This window comes from Mchenga conophoros, linkage group LG23 (genome assembly GCF_057382185.1).
Source record: "Mchenga conophoros isolate Kocher_MC1m ecotype Shallow Benthic linkage group LG23, M_conophoros_male_GT1.1, whole genome shotgun sequence".
NCBI lineage: Eukaryota > Metazoa > Chordata > Actinopteri > Cichliformes > Cichlidae > Mchenga > Mchenga conophoros.
In genome coordinates, this window is record NC_140547.1 from 37,558,607 (window position 1) to 37,577,690 (window position 19,084).

The following is a 19,084-nucleotide window of genomic DNA, read 5'->3' on the forward strand; positions in this document are numbered from 1 at the left end:
ACCATACATGGAAACTGTATGGGTAGACTAAACAAAGGTAAGTCCAAACAGTGCATCAAAATACATGTTTGTACTTTGATGCACTGTTTATATACACAGTAGTATCTGTTAGATACTTAAGGATACTCACAGTGCAGGTTCTGAAAAATCCAGAGACATCCTCACGCAGGTAGACAGGAAGGGCGTGGAGAACGGTAGTGCGCTTGGTGTGGATATCATCGATTACCTATTGCCAGATAAAAACAGAATTGTATATACTGGTGAGTTTACTGAACAGCAACAACAACAGTCAAATCAGAACATATGTCCACAAATAACCTGTTCACATCTTTAATACAGTCAGAAAAATAGCAAACACAAAGTGGAGTAATAGCAAAATTCAAAAAGCTCATTTAAATCATTGAACCTGTCCAATGTTCCAATAGTTCAACCTATGAAATGTGTAACAATCTATTATTACCTGTTCATTGTGAATTCTTAGAATTTCAGCCAGGGCATCTACTGTCTTCCCAGTTTTTGATACCTTCTGTCTGAATAAGGTCATCAGTCGAGGAAGATGGCGGTCAAGTTCAGCGTAGAATGTATTGGGCAGGTTCTGATTTGTAATCCGCTGAAACTCTGCATACAACTACAGCAGAAGGACAATACAGTTCAATTTGAAGAATCTCGCACACCTTTATAAAGCAGCAAAAAGCTGCCACATGAGTATGAATTACAATTTTCAATTTAAAGAGAGCTGATCCATATTACCTCAGACTCCATTTTTAGAGCAGGCCAGAGGTCCAAGAGCTCCTTCACTCCTTCACAACCCTAACCCTGCACATATAGTTTAAAATATAGTGTTTCTAACAAGAAAACGGCTTGAAAGCACTCTCACTGCAGACAGGTATCTCCGCTGTGTAACTGCAGGGACAACGGGCTTGTTTGGACCCAAGTATTCTGAGTCATGAGAGGGGGTTTAAAAATTTAGAGAGATTAAAACACTTTGTTTCATACTAGGCGACCGGGCGCTACCTCTAGAATAAGTAGTATCTAACTTTTTAAACAGCCTGCGACCCTCATTACAACAACTTAATGCTAGCTCTGCAAGTGCAAAGTTTCCTTCGGGGAGAGCAGCAAAGCACATAAAAAACACGGACCCGACATTTCTGCTATTCTTTTCGAGATGCACCCAAAATACAACTAAATATTCGTATTTTAACAATAAACTAATATCAACATTGAAAACTTACTGTAAGTCCAGTGATGCTAGTTGCTGCCGTTAGGTCCAACTTTCTCCTGTCGTCGGTGTTGCCTCTTTGGTGCTGTTCCCGCCCATATACCTTTACTTCTTCTGTGTTTCGTATTAATGCTCATTAGCGCCGCCTTCCGCTTCGGAGGGTGAATCAGAGATTAACTCGGAATAAAAGTTGATTCCTGCAGCTGCTCAATACTTACGGAAAAAATTAAAAATATATATGTAGGATACATTGATAAAACAATGAATATTAAAATAAATACATTTTGTCTTCCACTAATGCATTTAAGACAATTTGATTTTACTTATTTGGTGAAACACTTTGAGATTTTATTGTATTTTAGCATGTGCTACATAAATTAAGTTTATTATTAAATCCTACCTACTTGAAACAACAAAAATAACAGGACTTTACCATTCTTATATGTCCTAACTTAACTGTGTTACGTTGTGCTTAAGTTATGATTTTAAGTGATGCTTACTTAATATAGAAATAGTTCAATTCAATCAAATATTATTAGTTTCATTTACTCAAAAAGAAGAACATGTTACACGAACTTGACATATTTAAGTTAACAGAACTTTTTAAAGACTTTGAGTATACACTATTTAATCTATTACTTTGAACATTCGGGTTTACAGTGTCATGATTTGCTGTGTGGCAGGCAGGATGAGGACCCAATCGCAAAACTCACACACACGGGGATGAACTCAAAAAACACAGCTTTATTGCTGGCCACGAGAAACAATACAAAACTAAACTGGGAAAAACTAACATAAAGCTCACCAAGGAACACAGGGGAATCACACACAGCATGAGGGAGAACGCGACGCCGAACAGAGGGAGACGCAGACAGAAATACACAGAGGGTTAACGAGGAAAGTGGGAACACACGGGGAACACAGGTGACACTGATAATCATAACGAGACAGGGCGGGGTGAACTGAACATGACATGTACAGGCGTGAGAGTCACAAAGTAAACAGGAAGTGCACAGAGGTTCAGACAGGAGGAGAGAGAGCACGGGGAAAACACAGACATAACGGGCTGGGGAAACATGAAACAACCACGAAGGGAGACGAGGGCTCATAGATACATAGAGGGCACACAGGGGGAAGAGAGAGCACGGGGAGAACTTAGACATAATGGGCAGGGGAAACATGGAATAAAACATAAGGAGAGACGAGGGCTCACAGATATACAGAGGGGCACACAGGGGGTAAAAGCCATGAATGGAAAACACTTAGGGAACAACACAACAGGGCAACTCAGAAAACATGGCCTAAGCAAGGAACAAAATACAAAAATACAAGGAACTAAGAATACTGGGCCCACATGGCCCAGGACCATGACATCACCCCCCCCTAAAGGGCTGGCTCCCGACAGCCCAAACCCGAGAAACAAAACAAAACAGAAAACAACCCACCCAGGGCGGGAGGCGGGGGATCAGGACGGAGGGACCAGAACGGGAAACAAAACAAACAACAGAAAACACAGGAGCACATGACCATAGTCCAAATAAAGTTCAGGGGGCCGACCCAGAGCCCACAGGCACAAGAGTTCATGGGTCACACGGTCGGGGGGCCGACCAGGCGGGTGGCACAGGTGACAGAGCTGGTCCGGAGGCCGGCCGCGCGGAAGGCAGCGGCGGCGGCGAAGGAGACGACGGAGCAGTTCAGGAGGCCGGCCGCGCGGAAGGCAGCGGCGGCGCATCAGTGTCAGGCGCACTGGCTGAGGCCCGGTGGACACAGGACCAGACGAGGCTGAAGACTCTGATGAGGCCGGACCAGACGGGGCTGAAGACTCTGATGAGGCCGGACCAGACGGGGCTGAAGACTCTGATGAGGCCGGACCAGACGAGGCTGAAGACTCTGATGAGGCCGGACCAGACGAGGCTGAAGCACAGGCTGGAGCTGCAGCAGACGAAGCACAGGCTGGAGCTGCAGCAGACGAAGCACAGGCTGGAGCTGCAGCAGACGTGGACGAGGCTGCCGGTGGAGCAGCTGGTGGCTGAACGGGCCCCTCGGACCCTCCAGCGGAGACAGGAGGCTGAACGGGCCCCTCGGACCCTCCAGCGGAGACAGGAGGCTGAACGGGCCCCTCGGACCCTCCAGCGGATGAGGTAGATGGCGGCGTGGGAGCCGCGGAGTCCTGGATGAGCTCATCCGAGCTCCCAGCAGGAGCTGATGCAGAGCCAGGGCGATTTGGGACCCCTGGCTGAATGTTAAGCTGACCAGCGGACCATACTGCTACCGGGGACTGGGCTACAGGAGCTACTGGGGCCTGCGCTACAGGCGGCACCGGAGCTACTGGGGCCTGCGCTACAGGCGGCACCGGAGCTACTGGAGACTGAACTGGGGGTGACACTGGAGACTGAACTGAGGGTGGCTGCGAGGGAGCTAACTGAACTGAGGGTGGCTGCGAGGGAGCTAACTGAACTGAGGGCGGCTGCGAGGGAGCTAACTGAACTGAGGGCGGCTGCGAGGGAGCTAACTGAACTGAGGGCGGCTGCGAGGGAGCTAACTGAACTGACCTGGGAGGAGAAACACGAGCAGGAAAAGGAGCAGGCTCAGAAAAAACTGTCCGAGAAATGGCAGGCTCAGGGTCGACAAAAATGGCTCTATCAAAAATGAACCCGCCGTCCACTTCATGTTTTGTGGTTTTAGCATTGTCCGGTTTATGGCGGCGGGCGCGCCGCCTCCTTCGAGCAGAGGAAGCTGGCGCGATGGGCGCTGATGGCGCCAACACAGAGGGTGACGTAGTGGTGAGTTCCCCGTCGTCCGCCCCCATCCTTGCCAGAAATGAGGCAGGCGAAAAATAGCCTAAGCGGATCGGAGACGGCGAGCGGCTGGTAGGCTGTGCAGCAGGTGAGAGGTCCTCCTCCGGGATGAGCCAGGGTTTCCACCGGAGCTCGTCCTCCCGATAAGCCCGTAACACCTGCTGCCGCTCTTCCTCGCCAAAGTCTATGGCTTCCGTTGTCTCCGTGCGCCACGCCGTGCGGCCAGACCGCGGTGAAGACGCGGAAGCCGGCGGGGTGCGGGCGGAAGGTGTGTCAGTGGCGAGCCTCACCGTTCCAACTCTGACCGCTACTGGCTCATGAGACAGCGGCGATGACACCCGTTCACGGGACGGAGGTGTGGGTGCTGAGGCGGCATTCAGGACCCTCTGGGCCAGCGCACGGGCACGAAGCTCCTCCTTAAGGGGGCCCAGGGAGTCAAACGCCTCGACGAGGTGGGGGAGCTGTCGCAACCGTGGCTCCCGCAACAAAACGGCGTCCACGGCCGCCAATCCTGTGGAAACCACACTTGGATCCGCGCATCCGATGATGCGATCCATAATGCGGCAGAGCCGGTTCAGCTCCTCCCCTACCTCCTCTGAAATGTCCGCTGAGTCCGACATGGTCGCGTCGTCCTGGAGGTCCGCGGAGGGGTTGTGAACTGCTGGGTCCATATCGTGGTCGCGTTCTTCTGTCATGATTTGCTGTGTGGCAGGCAGGATGAGGACCCAATCGCAAAACTCACACACACGGGGATGAACTCAAAAAACACAGCTTTATTGCTGGCCACGAGAAACAATACAAAACTAAACTGGGAAAAACTAACATAAAGCTCACCAAGGAACACAGGGGAATCACACACAGCATGAGGGAGAACGCGACGCCGAACAGAGGGAGACGCAGACAGAAATACACAGAGGGTTAACGAGGAAAGTGGGAACACACGGGGAACACAGGTGACACTGATAATCATAACGAGACAGGGCAGGGTGAACTGAACATGACATGTACAGGCGTGAGAGTCACAAAGTAAACAGGAAGTGCACAGAGGTTCAGACAGGAGGAGAGAGAGCACGGGGAAAACACAGACATAACGGGCTGGGGAAACATGGAATAAAACATAAGGAGAGACGAGGGCTCACAGATACACAGAGGGGCACACAGGGGGTAAAAGCCATGAATGGAAAACACTTAGGGAACAACACAACAGGGCAACTCAGAAAACATGGCCTAAGCAAGGAACAAAATACAAAAATACAAGGAACTAAGAATACTGGGCCCACATGGCCCAGGACCATGACATACAGTGTAGCCAGCATCAAGGGCCAGTCAGTGCAATACATTTTATTTTGTACAATGATATCTTGGAGCATCAGTGATGGCACAATATAACTGTCACAATCTAGTAGCAGAAACTCAAGCGCAGAGCGGTAGGCGTCTCCAAAAACAGTTTATTTACAGCAACAGTGCACGATATATACTGTGAAGGGGAATCCAAACTCCAGGGAATCACAGGGAAGCTCTCTCACACTCGCTCACGTCTTCTTGCCCAAACTCACACATGTTCACACAACTGAGGGGTCACAGGTACGGGGAGGAAAGTCTGTCGCAGAAGAGAGGGAAGTCACACACAAATCACGAATCACAGGTTCACAAGAGCTGGGAGAAACACTAACGTGTAGTACAATCATCCAGCGACGAGAGGATCTGTCTTCCAGCATCAAATAGTGCTCCTGGGTGATGACCGCTGATTGTTGACAGGTGTATGGGGCCAAGGGCGGGATCCCACAGTGAGCTCAGCAATAATGTTGTGATTAACTTAACTTGTCATGTCATTAAAGAGAAATCTGAAAGCAAGCATTTGGGCCATGTGCCAATGCAGGGATTGCAGCATTGACTTTGTCATGTGGGAGCAGGCAAACCTAAAGAGCTTGAAATTTGCAGGTTTCTGTTGTTGAAGGCCCCGCTGACCTGACAAAGTACCTTTTCCCATCCTGTCATAGGCAGGTCGTTAATGGAGATAACTGAGACAAATTATGTTTCTAGACAAAAAAATGCATAATAGCCAGCATGAAGCTTGTTATTATGGATTATATAATGAATGAGAAAAACACGTCTGCCCTCATAAGTCCATATAACAATACATTTGTAAGGGTGCATAAACGTGTATGTATAGGTGTAACACATTCTATTACAAGTGTCATGGATCCAAACCATGTTTTAAATGTTTGCTATTAGCAATAATTGAGACAGCGTGCACAGATTAACAGACATTAAAATCTTTTTGTTTATAATTCCACTGATTTTAATAAGATCCCGAACTCCACGAGGCAAATCGAACCATGACAGAGCCTCGACTGTGTTTATAGATGGTAGTAGACACTTACTGTTGTACCTTTCTCCTGATGTCCTCCATACATACATGATTAGAATCAAAATTTTCTAATCTAGAATCAGCACTCTGTTGCTGCTGATGTCAGGGTTGAAGATTGAGTGGACTCAGGCGCGGAGCTCAGAATAAAGGCAGTGTGTTTATATACAGTCAATCAAGGTTGACAACAGTTAGAATGTGCAATGATTGATTGATTGATTGATTGATTGATTGATTGATTGATTGATAATACTCTATTCATCCCGAGGGAAATTGGGTTAAGGCTGCCAGCCGTGCCAGCGCCATCTTACCCTTCCGACCATACATACATTACACAAAAACATCACATGGGGAAGACAGGTCAGAGAGGTATAACAATGGAAAATGCACCACATGAGGAAAGATAAGGAGAAAAAAAATAACTCCCCCCAGACTGAGCTCCAACAGGGAGAAAAAAAAACCACCTCTGCACATAGCACATGAAAAAACTCTTAATACACCAAAGAAACACATGACAAGCAACAGGGGTGGATAAAGGGTGCAGCATCGGAAGGGAATAAGCATCGAAGGCTTTTGGAAAGGGAAGGGGGGATGAGTGTGTGCATATCATTGTATATGATTGTGTGTGCGTGTCCAGAGTTCAGCTGAGACAGTCTCCTTCGCCCTGCTAGGCTAAGTAAACAGTCTTCCAGCCAACCCAGGTTGCCTTGCATGGAATGGGAAGGAACAGACTAAACACAGTCGTTATCAGGGTGTTGTTGTTCAGCTCCAGCCTTGAGACTGCAGCTGGCGCCAAAGGGGGTATCCGCATGAAGTGATGGTGCTTTTTACTTTAGTGCGAACAGCTCATATGAATTTCAAAGCAGTTCTACAGTCCAACACTGGTCTCTCAATCTCCCGTTGGAGAGCCGCGAGCTTCGGCATACTTGCGTTCTGTGATGTTGTCATTTCTTGTGCTCAAGGAGCCGATTTATGAGAACTCATGGCAGTGTGCCTCCCAGAGATGTCATCCAATTTGCGCCCAGAGATGTTATTCCGACCTAGCCCTTCCGAGATGTATCCAGTCTGCAGTCAGAGATCTTATTCTGAGTATTCACAGCAGCCGTAGCCTCTCCAAGATCTTATCCGTGCTGACTCAATGAGCCCATTTTGAGAAACTCACGCCTCTCCCATCAATAATGATAGTAGGTGCGTCCTCCTGTGCTCAGACTGTGCATGGTAGTGAGTGCCCGTCTCTCCTCCGAGTGCTTCCTTGTGCTAGTGAATCCTCCGTCCCAGTTCCTAGTTGCACACAGACAATAGCAAGGATTAATACATTGAGCAGTGAACACTGAGCGAACGCAAGCGGCAAGTAACACTGCAGGCTTAGTGCAATACTCCAGCGCTGTCTGTCGCTCAGCCACACCATTAAATAGCCTTGCCCAAGATGGTGGATGATAGGCAGCAGCTGGTGAAGAATTGATTGCAGGTGAGGCATCTCAGGGCAACTGCACTTCTGGGTCGGAGGTCCCTTGTTGCTAGGCAACCTCCGTAAACACCGCAGCGGAGCTGGAGGGAAAAATAGAGCGAGAGAGGAAACACACACACACACATATACACACAGGCAGGTCGACTGGTCGGGGCACCGTCCGACCCTGACAACTGATCTTTCTGTGCAGTTCTTGTCTACTTTGACATACCATCATTGAGAGTATTTCATCAAGCAGTCGATAGCTCGACTAAAGGGCCAGATGCATCTTACAGATCCTGTGTCAGCTCTTTACTGAATTTTCTTTTCTATGTCTTCAGTACTTTCAGATACTGTTCATGTCTTTTGGTCCCTAGTTTCCTCAATTATTTTAAAGGCTGCACACTCTGTCATGATTGGCAACTTTTCACTGAATGACTCAACAAAACCATTTTATGCCTGTAAAACGGTGTTGTCTTTGGCATTTTTCCTAACTCGTCAAAAGAACTTGGAAATGGAAACAACTTTGTTTTTGTTACGTTAACAAAGTACTGAAGATACTTTAAAAGTCATTCCTGCTAAATTCATTACTTGTGTTGGGTGCCTTTTTAGAATGTTGTAATGATTTATTGATCAATGTTATGTGGCTTAACAAACAAAGAAAAGAAAAACATACAAACAAAACCTGGAGAACAATTGTTCTATTGTTCTTTAACCCTTTAAGACCTACCATAGAACCAAATTCCGCCAGAGCTGATATTATATTTTTACATGCCGTGGAGCCATTTTTGGGAGCATTTCAAGTTGCTATACATCAATACAACCATTGCAGCCTAAATTTTAATAATATGTCTGCATTAAGTGCATAGTCATTACATAAATTGCAAAAAAAAAAGTGCAATAAACTACAAAAAAATTGAAAATCGTTTTTGTTTTTTTAACCTATATTTCTAGTTAGAGAAATTTAAGAGGCTTATCCCTCAAAACTGTAAATACAAAAAAGTTGCACAAAATAGTTTCCCACCACAGGGAATTTATTTTGAGTGCCTTCATAGTTTTATTTTTGAAATACACCAATTTCTATACACTGCAGGAAAAACGAAAATAAATATTATAGTGCAAACTTGCAAAAAAAACAGCATATGCATTTAAATAAACTATTTCCAGCAGTGCAATATGAGTCCTAAGCATCTCAGAAACGACACAGAAAGTCATAAAGTCAAATATAACTTTATTATTTTTTTTGCACTAACTTGTCTTGTAGCACCTTGGTTCCTGGAGGAACGTTGTTTCGCCTCACTGTGTATTTTTAAACTGTATATGGTTGAAGTGACAATAAAGTTGAACTTGAACTTGAACTTGAACTTGAAAAACACCAGTATAGGCTCATGAGGCCTTGATGGTAAAAAACTACATTTCCGCAAAATGACGTCACTTCCGGTTTCGGGCAGGTCATGGCGGACATGTGATAGTTCGCGCTGATGGATGTAGGAATGTTACAAACAGCTGATCGGATCGGCAAAGCCTGTTTCTGGAATATTATGTTTTTGTTGCTGCAAGTGCTTTTTATGCAGTTTTTCCAAAGCTTAGGACAAGCTGATGGCATAAGATGTAAGTACAACTCCTCCGGTTTCATATGCAAAAATAATTATTGTGCTAGCTCACGTGGTTGCAGTGCTACCGGGATTTAAAAATAGTTACGCAAAACGGAGCATGCCTGCTCTGACCGGTTTTAAAGGGTTAAGCAAAAATTATGAGAAAGTCTGGGTTCCTGGAGGCAAAATAAAAAGTGGTTGCTCAAGACTTTTACACAGTATGTCTATGTGTGACACTTGGTTCCAGTAGCATCATGGTTTGGGGCTATTTTGCTGCTTCTGGTCAGTGAGGAAACTAATTCTAACTTACAGCAGAAAATTGTGAAAAAAACATCAAAAACATCTGTCTGTGAACTGAATCTCAATGCTCTGCGAAAGAGTGACTGAAGAATTAAAGCTGTTGTTTTCAAATTGCAAAGCCAAAGTCATGACCTTAGACCCAATAGAAATGTTTTGGAAGGGCTTGGAGTGAGCAGTTAATGTGAGAAAAACCAAGAACATCCCAAAAGCACAGGAATTTCAACAAGCCAATGTGCTGGATTGATCAATAGTGAAATCTTTAGTTGTTGTTATTGCTGAAAGCTGAAAATACTGAAAGCAATTCCGTTCACATGGTTTTTCCTCTCCCAGGTTACAGTACATGTCCATCAGATCATCAGTAAATAAATGACAAAGTGTATTTTTTTTCATTTTGTTGTTCTCTCATTCTACTTTTAGAGCTTGTGTAAGAAATCATTTTTAGGTAACATAAAGAAATATACAGGATTCACAGTCGTCGTCCCCCGCCGCCATGCAACTCTATGGCTTGTGCATTTGTGTACCCAAGTCATTGTATTCTGCAGTTATTTGTCAGCAATACTGGATTCAAATCAGTCTCCACTCAAGGCAAAACTGTATTCCCAGAGGGGAAAAAACGTTAAAATGAGAGGAAAATCTCTAACAAGCAGTTAAATCTAACTGGTTTTGCATGATGGATTGACTAATGGAAGATGGAAGGCTCATTAACACATTAAGTCCAAACATCTTCCAGTCGTCGACACAAGCGACGGCGGAATAAAAAGTTAACACATGGTGTAAATCATGAACATATGGAGAGGAAGAGAATCAGTAGGAATGAGTGGAAGTGGTTGTATGTAAGCTGCAGTGCACTTTCCCTCCCATTTTCCCTTCCCACTGATAGATTCAATAATAACTTGATATACCTAAATTGTAAGTCCCATAGTTCATATTCATGCTCTCTGTCTGTCATAGCCATGAATACATGTATATTTCATTTAAATAATTTAGTTTTGGTTAAAAAGAAGTGTTTCATTCATTTTCTTTAGAGATAAATTTGAAAGTATAAGCATTGCCACGGGATGAAGGTAAAAGTTGTGTGCCTCATGTTTGTGCGACGTCATGCTATGCTTGTTTATGGACAAATAAATGAGGCAGGCTCTGAAGCTGGGGGGCAGAGCCCAGGCTTGTCAATCATTCATGAGCGTGCTGCTCTCGACTTGCCACATGTTGGAAATGTATCTGAACTTAAACATGAATTATGAATAAATATGAAAGTTGGGCCTTTAATTTCCACACAGAGATGGTTTTTTTTGTTTGTTTGTTTGTTTTTTCAAAGAGGTGTTTCCTGTTTTCATATTGCCAAAAATGTCTGTCCTGTGGTCCGTGTCCTGCATATGAAACAGATAGTGACAGTGTGAAAATGACTCACTGTTTTTTTTCTGATGAAAGGTTTACATCCTGGGTTATGACCTGAGACTATTTTTAGTGGTGTGCAGACTTTGATTCTACTTTACTCTATTATACCTCCCATCCATTTTCTGACAGGTTTCATATTACAAGAAAACAAGATTTTTTTTCCCTCAGAAAGATATTCTTTTTTTTTTTTCATCTATAAATCAAAGAACCCATCCATAGAGTGGCTATCTTTGTAGTGATGTTTTCTGGATTTGTCAGCATCCCTATTATGTTACCAGTGTTATTAAATCTTGTGCTCTAGTCTGGAGCTGTAATAGCTTCCTGATATCAAGCTGTGAGTTGCTCGCTTTTTGAAACACATGAGGTGGCTTAAGCCCTTTCATGTCAGTAATTATAGGATGAATAATTATAAAATATTTGGAATTGCTGTGGCATGGTAAAATTAAAGTAAAATGGCTGAAAGTATGTGTGGACAAAAGGAGAATTATTATGAACAACTGAGACCTTTCAAAAGAACTTTGATGTTGGAACAACAGCCCACGACCACTCTTTTCTTCATTGGTAATTGATATGAACTGTAATTGCAATCAAATAGTTCCTATATTTGAAGGTGGTGCACCTTTCCCAGAATACAAATTGGTTAATGTTAATTTCTATATTCATATGAAAAGAAAATTGCAGATGAAACACAGTTTCATACTTAAATGAAGATTGTGTTTCTATAATGTTTTAGTGACCAAAGTGGTGTCACTTAAGATGTCCTTATATTTTGTTGTGATATTGAACAATACAATTTTTTTTCCTATATTTATCAATCTTGCAGTCCTATAATTTTGTTTTTTAATAGAAACTTGTGATATATGTATACATAAATATACATTCACTGACCACTTTGTTAGGTGAACCTGTTTGTTAATGCAATCAAATAATCTAACATGGCAACATGACCAAGACAACTTGCTAAAGTTCAGCATCAAAAAGGGGAAGGAAGGCGATTCAAGTCAGTTTGAATCTGACTGTTTGTTGGTGCCAGATGTGTTGGTGTGGGATTTTCACACACAATCATGGGGTTTAGAGAGAATGGTTTGAAAAAATTCACATATCTATAATATCCATAAAAATACCTTTTTGATGCCAGAGGTCATAGAATGAGCATTTACTGCTTTGAGCTAATAGTCAATTATCAAGTCACCCCTTTGCTCCATCCAAGGGCCGGCCAGAGAGGCTAGCTACCAGGCCACACCAGTCTCCACCTCCAGCCAGAGAGGCTAGCTGCCAGGCCACTCCAGGCTCCACCACTAGCTAACGAGGCTACCTGCTAGGCCACGCCGGTCTCCACTATCAGCCACAGAGGGTAGCTTCCAGGCCACGCCAAGCTCCACAATCAGCTAAGGAGGCTAGCTGCCAGGCCATGCCGGGTACCAACACTAGCCAGCTAGGCTAGCTGCCAGGCCACACCGGGCTCCACCACCAGCCAGAGAGGCTAGCTGCCAGGCCACGCCTGACACCAGCACCAGCTAGCGAGGATAATCGCCTGGCTCTACTGAGCTCAACCACCAACCAACAAAGCTCATAGGCAGGCCGAGCCTCACTCCACCAACAGCCAGTGAGGTTAACTGCCAGGACAGGCCTGGCTTCGGCAACCCTCGAGGGTGCTCGCAACCAACGGGCCTTAGCACCGACAAGATGCCGCCTAAGAAGAGCAACGTCAACGAGGAGGAACTGGAGGACATAAAGAAATTCCTAAACTTTATGTCAGAAGAAATAACAACCATTGCAAAACAACAAAAACTGATACTTAATTTAATGGAAGATATTAAAGAACTAAGTAGGCAGAGCGAGGAAAAGGACAGGAAGATCGCTATGCTGGAAGGATGGGTGTCAGATATGGAACAATATTCGAGAGTAAATGATGTGATAGTGACGGGACTGGAAACCAAGCATCAGACATATGCACGGGTAGCAGCGTCAGAGAGAGGGGAGCCACCTGAGCAAGAGCTACTCTGCTTGGAAGAGCAGGTAATGGGCTTCTTCAAAAGCCAGGGTATCGAAATGGACAGTAAAAGTATTGAGAGATGCCATCCTCTGCCAAGGTAAAACAAAAATCAAATAGCTGACATTATGATACCTTTTGTTAATAGAAAACAGAAAAAAGAACTGCTTAAGCAAGGAAGAAAGCTAAAAGGTACAGATGTTTATTTAAATGAACACCTAATCGAGAAAAATGCAGACATTGCAAGACAAGCAAGAATATTAAGAAAATAGAAGAAAATACAGTCATCTTGGACGTCAGATTGTAAAATATTCATTAAGTTAAATGGAACACCAGAGAAGGCAAAGGTTCTAGTCATGAAAGAGATGTCGGAACTAGAAAAATATAACTGATAAATCAGAATGCAAAGCAGTGCTAAATATGATGGGACCGTCTAAGTTACACAACCAACTCAGATGTCTGACAGTTTTCAACGAATAACTCATATAGATATTGAAAATAAGACATTGGTGTATGACAGCAACATAGATCCTGATTGTAATTTCTTTAACAATAAGACAAATGAATGACATTATTATACAAATAAACAATTTAAAAAGAAAATCACGGTAGAAAAGGGTATAACACTGGTTCACTTTAACAGTCGAAGCCTATATGCAAACTTTCAATACATCAAAGAATACATAACACAGTTTAAACAGCCATTCAAGGTGATAGCCATATCAGAGACCTGGATAACTCCTGGAAAGGAAGAAGACTTTGAGATACATGGATATGAATTCCTTCATTTAGACAGAAACAACAAAAAAGGAGGTGGGGTGGCACTTTACATTGATAAAAACCTAAAGTACAAAAGAGTTGGAAGAATGACGACTGTTATTGATGGAATGTTTAACAGTGGAAATAAATATGGAAAAAAGGAAAAACCTAATTGTCAGTTGTATATACAGAACACCGGGATCAAAGATTGAGATATTTAAGGATAATATGGAGGACTTATTTACAAATCTAAATCAGATGTAATGTTTATTTATTAAAATAATGTTTATTTGTGGGGACTTTAATATTGACTTATTGAATCCAAATCATAATAAGAGTACAGAAGAATTCAATGATCCCATGTATAGCATAGGTACGTCATGAGTTTGCTTCTGCTTTTGTGGTTTCGACCTGTTATAGGTGAGTTCTCCTTTTCCCTGATAGATTACATCAAGGTTTAGAAACCTTAATAAGACCCTTTTTTGGAATGGTTTCCATGACAACGTGAATAAATAACAGAGCTCAACAAATAAAAAAAGTCTTCACTCTTGCACCAATGTAAGTCAGTTCTACCGGCCATTTTCCTGACTTCTCCCTAAATACAGCATGGAAAGAAACATAACCCAGCTCACTGATATTTTCCTTCAATAAGACATGAAAGAAGGTTAGAGCTGTTAAGTCCAGAGAACCTATAAAAGGGCCTCTTCTTTTATTTTTATTTTACAGCGATGAATATGAGTCCATCGGTTTATTTTATGGTAACTTCAGTCAGCATGGAAATAAAACCATGAAGACGGAATCGGGGCTCAACTCGACTCGAGCGTTGGTGTGAAATTGATGCTATTCCCCAGAGGCTTTATAAAATAAGGACTTTTACATGACATTGCTACCATAATGGGTTTTAATATTTGGCAGCAGTTAGCTGTTCTCAAAAGCTGTGTTTGAATCGTTAGCTGGACTCAAAAGGATGCAATTATGCTCTCAGTACATTTTTATCAGAAACTAGTTGTGAGATCAACACTATTGTGTAAACATTTACCTGAACAGTAAAATAATTCTGCAGGCACAAAAACTATAGCACTTGCTACTTTTTAGAGATTTCTTCTAAAAAAAAAAAAGAAGAAGAAAGAAATTGTATCCTGGTGGTTGAATCAGTTAAAGAAATTGAGAAGGCATTTCTTTTATGTCAATAGGTGGCTCTAGCCTAAACATTAACCCTATTTGGTTGCCAAGAACCACCATTATTTTTCTAATACTAATTATCATGTGCACAAAAGAAGAAATCTTGGTATTGGACATGAGTTTAATGCTCGTTTTCCATAAGTTGCCCTGTATTGACTTTCTTTCCTGGTGAAATTGTTGTGTAAACAAACTGACAGTAGTAAATCGAATCTACTATTAAATTCATTATGCAATTATATAATAGTCTCACATCACATAATGCTATCCGGTCGTTCAGTCTGATGTCACTAGCCGTGTCTGGACCTAAACTCTGCTGCAGGTCCATATATCAAATGATCACTATGGCATTACTTAGAGTTGAAAAACTGTCTAAAGTCTTTCATCTTTAATAAAATGATCAGCGTTCTGCTCTACCAGGTGTAACAATTGAGTTTAACATCCAGACATCCATGAAAACAGAATTTATGACATTTAACGGAGTTAGAAGTTAGCAGGGTGTTAGCTTGCTAGCTTCTATCTAAATACAATATAGCAGAGGTGGGACCAAGTCATTGTTTTGCAAGTCTCAAGTAAGTCTCAAGTCTTTATCCTCAAGTCACAAGTCAAGTCTCAAGTAAAGTCAAGCAAGTCAGAGTCAAGTCGTAAGTCAAGACACAACTTTCAAGTCAAATCCCAAGTCCGAAACTTTGAATTTCAAGTCCTTTCAAGTCTTTTTTTTTTTAAAAAAAACAATGTTGCAGTTATATGTTAGGTGTAAATAATAGACCATGTGTTCTTTTTTTAAATCTGTATTGATCTCATCACCTGATGAAACAAGTAACTTACAAAATATGCACAAACTAATTCTGAAATTGCACCTTGCACAGCTCAATTAAACTTTGCTGCAAGAATAGTCTTCCTCTAAATTACAAATTCACAGAATAAACATTCAGTGAAAAATGCAAAAGCAGAACTTCCTGTTGAAACAAAAAGTGCTGAGATTTCCTTATGTACAAAACAATGAATGAATAATATATCTATATCTATATATATATATATATATATAAACAATGAACAAGAATGTGCAAGAATGTGCACTTTAAGTTATTTCAGTTCACTATTAACTATTCTGCATTGCATTTGCAAAAGACCAAATTGGCCAAAAGTCTGTCAGTCATTTGTGCACGATGAGGCCGTAGAATGATGCCACCATAGCTGAAAACTCGCTCCAGAGGAGCACTACATGCAGGTACTGCCAAAACTCTGGTGGCCACATGAAACAGAGAAGGAAGAGTCTGCATGTTCATTGCCCAGAACAAGAGGGCTTTCTGTTCATTAGCAATATCCAGGTAGTGACTTAGCTGTAGAGCTGGACTCTTCCCCACATCCTTCTTCTGCCTCTTACAGTAAGCAGCAAAGAGTCCTCCATCTTCACAGTCCTCTTGATATTCCCCACCAGGAGTCACAGGTTGCTCTGACTTTGCAGGATCTGCCGCATCTTGCAGGATCAGATCTGGCAAAACAAATTAACAACAGCAAAAGAGCCTTTATTACAATTTTAGACAAAAAAAATACAGAAAAAATATAAACTATATTCAATCTTTACCTTTAACTTTTTGTGTCACCTCTGTCTTTATGTCACAACTGCCCAACACATGGTGTTCCACCCACAACAGAGAAAATGCTGGATCCAAAGCAGCTGCTTTAAGGTACACTGGATCTGAAAAGGGGGCAGTGATCCCATCTTCTGCTCTAGCCATTCGCACATGGATAACGATTCCAAGAAATCTTTTGTTCAAAGATGCTTGGAGGCTCCTGACCAGACCATTCAGGAAACGGACTTGAGGCTTCAGTTTCTCAAGGTGGTGATTGAGGGACAGCACGGATGGAACAACAGCACTAATCGTGACTATTTTCTCACCTTGTGTCAAATCTGTTGCTTCTCCAAAAGGCTTCAAGATGTCCACCATCTCCTTCAACAGGTTCCACTCTCGTGTTGTCAATAATAACTCCTTGTGCCGAGCCATTTCAAGAACAGCACAGAGTTTTAGATGTTCACATTGGATAACTGCCTTCACTTGTCTCAGTGTTGAATTCCATCTTGTGATTACAGCAGCAGGGATCGCTTTCTGTTCACCAAATTCAGCTTCAAACACATCTTTGAATGTTGTGCTTGTGTGCAGTAGAGAGCTGAGCTTAGATAACTTTGAAAGTGAAGGAGATGCCACTTTGGTCTCTGACAAACCATCTTTCACCACCAGCTGAAGTGTGTGCGCAAAACACTGCAGGCGCTGTGTCTTTGCCATAGCAGCACCTACTGTTTCCTGATCTTCCAAGATTGAGTCATGCCAGAGCTCTGGGTCGTCAAGATGATCACCATCATCATCATGTTCCTCAGCTTGCTCAGTGGGGAAGCACACAGTGAATGCTTTCCGCATATTGGCAGCATTGTCACTAATAATATAGTCTAGTTTATCTTTGATGTTGTATTCATCACATATAGCTTCAAATTTCTCACGGATTCTTTCACCAGTGTGTAATCCTTTGAAGCGGTCAAAGGCCAGCAGTTTGGATTTTAGCTGCATCCTCTCTGTCTCTTTCTGTATCCAGTGCACAGTGATACCAAGGAAACCCCTCATCCTTCGGTCTGACCAAACGTCCACAGTGACTGAAACATGATCAGTCTCGCTCAACTGAGTTTTTAACATTGAACGTTTCTCAGCAGCAAGGTTCTCTGTTTTTGATATAATTGTTCTGCGACATACCGGGCTGTATTTTCTGTCAACTACCGTCAGAAAGTGCCAAAAATTCTTGTTTTCCACAATAGAAAGGGGCAGGTTGCAACCAATAATCAAGTCACTTAATAATGCATTCGTGATAGCTTTCTGCTGTGGATGAGTCATGCTGTACTGTCCGGCACAGGTGTCCATAAACTGTGATATGGAAGGCTGTTGAGGTTCATTTGTGATCCTCTTTTTCATCTGGTATTCTTCAAATCTGATAGAGGTAAGCATATTAGACTCATGTCAGAAATTCCATTTCAGCCATTCATGAATTGCATTTTACTTTAAGTTGATCCTAAAAATCCTAAATAACTATTAACACTTAAACTCTCATAGTTTTCAGACAATAAAAAATATAAATGAAAAATATATAAACAATATTTATTAAAACACTTTTCTCAAAACTCTGCATACAGTTCTAATAAGCAATGTTTAGCATCCCTGTTAAGAATAACTGACCTTTGCAAATAAACAACAGCTAATAACATAAGATCAAAGAATTTTATTTGATGTATTGACATAAATGACAGAAGAAAAAGGCCGTATATAGCCACTAAGGTGGGCCAGATTTTCTAACCAAAATTTTTTTTCCCTGGCTCAGACATGCAAAAGTTAAACATGACCATATGTTACCGGCACCAGACCTAGGGGGATCTGGACCGGCAGCAAGCGGCACACAGGCTAGAGAGCACTGCGTAGCCAAATATGAGCAAACTGTGGATTAATAGAGAGGACACCGAAGTTAGCGTCTTGCTCGGGCCGGAGCTCATTTATTTCTGCATATACACAATACAAATCACACTAGACCATGCATTCTTCCCATAAAATAACAGAGTTCATAAACATAAATAAAGTTACAAAAAGCATTCTCTCAAAAGCAAAATAAATACAAACTAATCCAAAATGACTTTACATACTCACAACTTAAACAAAACACTCGCGGCTAAAGCATAACAACATACCAAAATAACCCATCTCACATTCACACCTTTCCCCACATTTGCGCCATATACGCAATTACTTTTGAACATGGCGTCCCCTGAACGCAACACAACATGGCGGCAGACGACTGCAAACGTTGTTTCACCAACGAAAAGCTTTCCCCTTAATACATGGACTCAGTACTGCTTGGCTAACACTACAACACATTTTCTGAAGCCGCAGGTTGCCACTGTCATAGCATATACTTATAGTGCTACGTAACATTATGCCGATGATACTCTAATACTCATTACAACAAAATACCACAAAACAACATCATCACTC

The 19,084-nt window shown here is 42.5% G+C and overlaps 2 protein-coding genes across 2 annotated transcripts; both read right to left on the reverse strand.

Moving 5' to 3' along the window:
• Positions 1-543: 543 nt before the first annotated feature.
• LOC146547766 (uncharacterized) lies at positions 544-4,637 on the reverse strand. Its single transcript, XM_085265003.1, has 2 exons — positions 3,772-4,637; positions 544-628 (listed from the first exon to the last, which is right to left on the reverse strand). Exons 1-2 carry the CDS (start codon positions 4,635-4,637, stop codon positions 544-546), a joined length of 951 nt encoding a protein of 316 aa, XP_085121129.1.
• An 11,522-nt stretch (positions 4,638-16,159) lies between these two features.
• Positions 16,160-17,473, reverse strand: LOC146547767 (zinc finger BED domain-containing protein 4-like). Its single transcript, XM_085266147.1, has 2 exons — positions 16,642-17,473; positions 16,160-16,548 (listed from the first exon to the last, which is right to left on the reverse strand). The coding sequence occupies exons 1-2, from the start codon at positions 17,471-17,473 to the stop codon at positions 16,160-16,162; spliced, it is 1,221 nt and encodes a 406-aa protein (XP_085122273.1).
• Positions 17,474-19,084: the final 1,611 nt, after the last annotated feature.

Excerpts from the sequence above, each read along its gene's own strand:
- LOC146547767 (XM_085266147.1), bottom strand. The coding sequence starts at position 17,473 with ATGCGGAAAGCATTCACTGTGTGCTTCCCCACTGAGCAAGCTGAGGAA. Across the intron at positions 16,549-16,641 it reads GGTGACACAAAAAGTTAAAG|ATCTGATCCTGCAAGATGCG; the intron begins GTAAAGATTGAA and ends TTGTTTTGCCAG.
- LOC146547766 (XM_085265003.1), bottom strand. The coding sequence starts at position 4,637 with ATGTCGGACTCAGCGGACATTTCAGAGGAGGTAGGGGAGGAGCTGAAC. Across the intron at positions 629-3,771 it reads GCTCGTGTTTCTCCTCCCAG|TTGTATGCAGAGTTTCAGCG; the intron begins GTCAGTTCAGTT and ends CTTCTGCTGTAG.